This window comes from Henckelia pumila, chromosome 2 (assembly GCF_033568475.1).
Source record: "Henckelia pumila isolate YLH828 chromosome 2, ASM3356847v2, whole genome shotgun sequence".
Lineage (NCBI taxonomy): Eukaryota > Viridiplantae > Streptophyta > Magnoliopsida > Lamiales > Gesneriaceae > Henckelia > Henckelia pumila.
The window spans coordinates 123,874,768-123,882,146 of NC_133121.1; the positions used below are offsets into that span (position 1 = coordinate 123,874,768).

Below are 7,379 nucleotides of genomic sequence, written 5' to 3' on the forward strand. Positions count from 1 at the left end.
CATCTCGAAGTGTTCCTGCATCAACTTAGAGAATTCTTGACAAAGAGTTTCATTAGTAGAACCAAAAATTATGTCATCAACATAAATTTGCACAATTAATAAATCATCTTTGTCATGTTTGGTAAACAAAGTAATATCAACAATTCCTCTAGTAAAGCCATTGGTAATAAGGAAAGAAGAGAGTTTTTCATACCAAGCTCGAGGAGCTTGTTTCAATCCATACAAAGCTTTGTTGAGTCTATATACGTGATCAGATAACAAATTATCAACAAAGCCATAAGGTTGTTCAATATAGACCTCTTCTTTCAAATCACCATTCAAAAAAGCACTTTTAACATCCATCTGAAATAATTTAAAATTTCTAGAGCATGCAAAAGCAAGTAACATACGAATGGATTCAAGACGGGCAACAGGAGCATAAGTCTCATCATAATCAATGCCTTCTTCTTGACTATATCCTTTAGCTACGAGCCTAGCCTTGTTTCTAGTGATGGTGCCATGCTCATCAAGTTTATTTCTAAACACCCATTTAGTACCTATCACAGGTCTATCATGCGGCCTAGAAACAAGATCCCAAACATTATTGCGTTTAAATTCATTTAACTCATCTTGCATAGCAATAATCCAGGAATCATCAAGTAAAGCATCATCAACACATTTTGGCTCAACATGAGAAACAAAAGCAAGATGATTACAAATATTATTGAGAGAAGAGCGAGTAGATACTCCCTTTGATGGACTTCCAATTATCAGATCTTTAGGATGATCTTTGTGATGTGTCCATTCCTTAGGAAGTGGTGTTTCCTCAACTGTAGCATCTATATCATTTAAGCTTGAGGAAACCATCTCTTCTTCAAGTATTTCTATATCATCATTGTTAGTGCGAGAAATATTTAACAAAGATTCATCAAATATAACATGCATTGATTCTTCAACAAGTAAGGTGCGCTTATTGAATACTCTATAAGCCTTACTTGTAGTAGAATACCCAAGAAAAATACCTTTATCGGATTTGGCATCAAATTTGCCAAGGTTGTCCTTACCATTGTTGTGAATGAAGCACTTAGAACCAAAATCCCGAAAGAATGAAATGTTAGGCTTTCTCTCCCTCCATAACTCGTATGGAGTTTTCTTGAGAATTGGCCTTATTGATACGCGATTGATGATGTAACAGGCAGTGTTCATTGCTTCAGCCCAAAAATATTTTGGTAGAGAATGCTCACATAACATGGTCCTTGCAATCTCTACTAGTGTCCTATTTTTCCTCTCAACGACCCCGTTTTGTTGAGGAGTCCTAGGACAAGAAAAATTGTGACCGATGCCTTTTTCTATACAAAAGTTTGAAAAATTCTCATTTTGAAATTCAGTTCCGTGGTCACTACGGATCTGTTTTATTGAAAGATTTTTCTCATTCTCAACTCGTTTAGCAAAAGTTTTAAAATACTCAAAGGCATCATTTTTGTGAGCTAAAAACAATGTCCACGTGTAACGTGAAAAATCATCTACAATGACAAACGCATAAAGCTTTCCTCCTAAACTAGCGTTCCTCGAGGGACCACATAGATCTAGGTGGAGAAGTTCAAGGGGCATAGAAGTGGATACAAAATTTTTGCTTTTAAAAGATTCCCTTGTATGTTTGCCAAATTGACACGCATCACAAACATAATCAAGTTTCAAATCAAGTTTTGGCATACCAACGACTAAGTCAAGTTTTAAAAGTTTTTCGATGGTACTAGGACCAACATGACCCAATCGTCTATGCCAAAGAATGTTGTCATCAACATTCACGGATACAAGGCTTTTTATATTTGATAAAGATAAATTATTTAAAGAGACCTTGTAAACGTTCTCACTTCTATATCCTTTGAAATTTATGGATTTGTCACTAATAAATGATACAGTGCAGTGTTGGGGAGTGAATTTGACTTCATAACCTCTATCGCACAATTGACTTATGCTTAGTAGATTATGCTTAAGTCCTTTCACTAGGAGTACATCATCAATTAGACAAGAATTAGATATACCTATTGAGCCGATGCCTTCAATTACTCCTTTGCTGTTGTCTTCAAAGGTGACAGTCCCCTTCTCCTTTGGTTTGATTGATTGAAGAAGATCCTTGTTCCCCGTCATATGTCTAGAACATCCACTGTCTAGATACCATATGCTAGGGAGAGCATTTTTCTTGTTTCCCTGAAAATAATTGATTTTGGTACCCTTTAGTTCTTTTGGGTCCACAATGTTAGAAAAGAGAGATACAAAATAGACTTCTAAGAGTTCAGTCTCTCATAGCAACATCATCGCCACTTTCCAAGAGTGCTCCCAGTAGTAGGTAGGGCATATGGCCACTTTAAAAACCTATTTCCTTGGACAGAGCAACGTTCAACAGGGAGACCAGCCGCAAGTCAAGGCATTTTTAAGCCGGTCTATATTGAACTCCCTTAGATTTTGATCTCATAATGCCGATTAATGAGTTGTTAAGTACTCTTAGGCCTCCATTTCATATAGCTCTTTTGAACATATTGATATTTCAATGATCTGCATTTATGTCTAACATGACCAGATTTGCAACAATAAGAACAAGTAGGGGTTGATCTCATTTTAGCTTTAGCTATTAGACTAGCAAAGTCTATAGACTTTTTACCATAGCCTATTCCTCCCTTATCAAAGCTACATTTCTGCATGCTAAGTAGGTTGTTCAATTTATTGCTACTCACATTGAATTTATCGAAAGATTTTTCTAAGTGATCTAAGTCATCCTTAAGTCTAAGGTTATCATGCTCCTTAGTTTCTAATTCTTTTTTAAGATTTCTATTCTCTTTTCTAAGAACCTTAACCATATCAAACATATCTTTATAAGCATGTAAGAGTTCATCGTAAGTAGGTACCTCGTCATCGTCGTCAGAGACGATGTCATCACTTTTAGCCATTAAGCAGAAGTTTGCTTCCTCGTCGTTGTCGTCGCTATCACTCCAGGTAGCTAGTAGGGCTTTCTTCTTTCCTTTGTCCACTTTCTTCTTGAGTGGGCATTCATTGGCGTAGTGACCTTGTTGTTGACAGTTGTAGCAGGTCACTTCTTTCTCAGGTTTCTTGTCCTTTTTGAATTTGTTTCCTCGCATGAATTTCTTGAATTTTCTTGCGAAGAGAGCCATGTCATCATCGTCATCTTCTTCGACTTGTGTAGTCAAGGCTATCCCTTTGTGCTTGACATCTTCTTTCTTTGATTCTTTTCTTGTGGACACTTCTAACTCATGGGTTGTTAGGGTCCCATGTAGTTGATCAAGATCATAGGCGGCAGTGTCCCCTTTGTTGGATTCGATGATGGCGGTTCTCTTTGCATCCCATTCTTTTGGTAGGGCACGAAGAGCTCTCCTCCAAACTTGCTTGGTAGGATATTGTTCTCCCAATTGTGCTAACTCATTGATGATTTGAGTAAGCCTTCGGAACATGGTGTCAACATCTTCGTTGGATTCCATCTCAAATGTTTTGTATTTGAGTTGGAGTAAGTCGATCTTTGTTTCTTTCACTTGGTTGGTGCCTTCGTGACATATCTCTAGCTTGTCCCATATCTCTTTAGCAGATGAGCACATCGATATCCGGTTGTACTCGTTCATATCTAAGGAACAATGCAAGATATTCATAGCTTTAGCATTTTGCGAAATTAATTTCATGTCCTCTTTTGAAAAGTCATCCATTCCCTTAGGAATTTCAACCCCATCAACTATTTTCATAGGTGTATAGGGACCTTTCACCGTCACTTTCCATAGGTCATAGTCTACGGATTGGATATATAGGGACATACGATTTTTCCAATACCCGTAGTTTATGCCATTAAAAAGAGGAGGACGATTAGTAGATTGCCCTTGAGCATAATCACTCGCTAGGTTTGCCATAAAAAGGATTTGAAAAGTATTTTCAAATGGCTCTGATACCACTTGTTAGAACCTAATGGGGGGGGGGGATTTAGGTTCTATTGGCAACTTTAGCAATTTAAAGTGATTATGCAAGTACGCAAGTGGAAGACTTAAGCAATCAAATAAATAAGTGCGGTAAATAAATATGTAATGTAAATAAAGCAGTAAAAGGGATAAGAGATGTTTATGGAAGTTCGACGATAAATCGTCTACGTCTCCCCTTCTTGGTTAAGTCGATTAACCAAGGATCCACTAGCACTTCGAACGTCTTGGCCTTGATGGCTCCAAGGATAGCCTTACAACTTGACACGATCACCGCGCCGATACAACTCAACACTCTTGGCCTTAAGGGCTCCAAGGATAGCCTCAACACAACACTTGGCTTCACACTCAAGTGCTTACAACGATAGCACAACACACTTGGCTTCACACTCAAGTGTTTACAACAATAGCACAACCAACTCACAAACTATTTTTTACAAACACTCTCAAATATATCACACAAACACTTTGATAGTGAGAAATTGCTTGCAAAGGAGAGAAGAGATGAGTTGGGATGATCCTAAATGGTCTTGGCAAGCCTCTATTTATAGTTGGCAAAGATTTGAATTTGAATTTGTGTGCTTGGAGCGTTTATTGGGAAGCCAAGGAGTAGAGACAAAGTGTAGGCGCCGCTGCCTTCTTTTTCCAGCACTGAGCAGCTTTTGTGGAAAAATCATATCTTCTAATCTAACCGTTGGATTAATTTGAAATTTAAACTGAAGCTTTAAAACATCTGGATCTTCAATCTGAACGGTGGAGATTTGATTCTAACGAGTCAAACATTTCCAGTAAATCTCGGAAGTCACAAAATCACGTTCTCGCTTTTGTTCTGAGCATTACTTTTCAAAAATTCGAATCTCACAATTCATCCGTTGGATTGGCCTGCAATTAACACACAATCTTTGTAACATCCTGATATTGATCGTGATTGGTGGAGATTGGATTTGGATGCCTCCATCGATTCCAGTAGTCTTCTGAATCCAATACTTCAGCAGTTAGCTCCTTGCAGAAATAGCTACTGTTCAACATATTTGCAAAAATCATAACTCCATATCCAGCCGTTGGATTGATTTGAAATTTGGATACAAACTTTAAAACATCATAGAAATCCATGTGATCGGTGGAGATCGGATTTTAATAACCGAAGCATTCCCAGTTATTTTCTGAAGTTGAGTCTTCATAGTTCATTCCTTGCAGAAGTAAGTACTGTGCAGCTTTGTTAAAAAACTCATATCTCCATATCCAGCCGTTGGATTGCTATGAAATTTGGAGAGAAGCTTTAGAACATCCTGATCTTGATTTTCATTGTTGGAGATCTGATTTGGATGATCGGAAAGTGCCCGGTGAATTTTGCAAGTTTCTGCTTTATAATATTGGCTTGTCCTTGTCCATTTCTTTTACAACTTCAAAGTAACTTCCAAGAATTTGATTGTTAATATGATCTAATCTGCAAAGTCTCACTTTAAATGGTTAGTAACAATTAACCGAGTTTTTTAATCATCAAAACATAATAATATGAGATTTGTTAATGCATTAAAAATATTAATCTCATAACACGAGATTTGTATGCGTTTAAGGCGTAACACTCTCCAATCTAGCCTCCATAGGCTAATTTCCAATCACCACATTAACTAAGTCCAAAAATTTCTTGAACTTAGCATACGCCAGTGACTTTTTCATAACATCTGGAGGGTTTTCTTCTGATGCTATCTTCTCAAGGATCACATCTCTGACGAAATGCATCTTCACATCTACGTGTTTCGAACGTTCATGACAGACTTGGTGTTTTGTCAAGTGTATTGCACTTTGATTGCCACAGTGTACTACAACTTGATCTTGTTTCATACCAAGCTCCGCTATCATACCTTTTAACCACAATTATTCTTTTATGGTCTCGGTGACAACTATGAATTCTGCCTCAGCGGTAGAAAGGGCAACCACTGACTGTAGATTAGACTTCCAGGTGATCGATGTGCCATAAAAGGTGAACACATATACATTCAATGACTTTCTCGTGTCTAAGTTCCCAACAAAATTTGAATCCACATATCCAACCACCGGATCAATTCCATCTCGCTGTCTCTCAAACTTCAACCCAAGCCCAGTCGTGTTTATGAGATATCTGAGAATCCATTTCAGAGCTTCCCAATGATATGTATCTGGATTAGCCATAAATCTTGACACAACACTGATTGCGTATGCCCGATCAGGCCTACTACACACCATTTCATATATGAGACTTCCCACTCCACTACATATGGAATACAAGTCATCTTCATCTTATCTTCCTCACTTTCAAGTGATTGATTCGCAAATAGCTTCAAATGTTGTTCCAGAGGGGTCAAGACAGATTTTGCTTGATTCATATTATACTTCAGAACTACCTTTCTCAAATAGTTCTTCTGACTCAGATGAATCTTGTAGTGACCCAACTCGGATCCACTACCTAATCAGAGTGATTAGCGCAAGCAATATAATTAAAGCGTTAATATAGCGGATAATTCCAAATTACAACAAATCTAATCGGCAAAATACAACCGACGATAGAAACAATGTATAATACTTATACAACCAAATCGAAATTAGGGTATTAGAATCCCTAACAAACTACCTCTGCACGGTAGCAAACTCAACCATACTGGGAACCACCCGGACCATCCAGCCTCAGACCTGACCCACCACAAGATGTCCCAAAACACGAAACATAAAGGGCGTGAGCGACTACGCTCAATACGGAAGCAATGATATAAATACAAATATGAGCATGCACATGACTTTAAAATCAGGGTTAAAGAATTTTACTTAAGGCGCCTGGAATACACAGTACCGGGATAAGAGAGCGACTCCGCGTGGTACTCGTATATTCCCAAGACATGAATCCATAAGGAGTAACTCATCACCGATGGAAACTGTCCTGACTCACATCATACTCGATGCAGTCTCCGTAAAATATATGCATGTGCTAAAACAGTAAAAGCATAGTCAATACAGCACATACATCATGCATCACACATATATGCATAAATATCATGCCGGCTATCTCGGTCAGTACTCACGTACCTCAAACACTGCAGGTCAACTCCTAGCACACCCGTCTAGGTCCAAGCCTACAAGTCTGCTCTACAGCGTCTACACATGCAAAAGTACATGCATCACTATAAATGCTCTAAAAGCCTTAACTAAGCTATTGCATACTTCTAAATATTTTTAGGAAGCCAAATTATACATTCGTCTGTCGTCAGCCCACTGGTGTAGAATTGCCTCAAAACTTAGGCACACCTCCGCTACGACGCCGGGATCGCTAGGCAACTTCCGGATTTCCAATAGGATGCCTAGAATTCCGTAGATCTAAGTAATAAGGTTCGAAAACCAGAGGAAAGGAGAGAAATCGGTGCACTGAAATGAGGATTCGGTCCCTCTATTTAT

The 7,379-nt window shown here is 38.3% G+C and overlaps 1 protein-coding gene across 1 annotated transcript; it reads right to left on the reverse strand.

The window, feature by feature from the left end:
* Positions 1-5,831: 5,831 nt before the first annotated feature.
* LOC140878330 (secreted RxLR effector protein 161-like) lies at positions 5,832-6,179 on the reverse strand. The gene has a single exon (XM_073281932.1). The coding sequence runs from the start codon at positions 6,177-6,179 to the stop codon at positions 5,832-5,834; it is 348 nt and encodes a 115-aa protein (XP_073138033.1).
* Between the last annotated feature and the right edge of the window lie 1,200 nt (positions 6,180-7,379).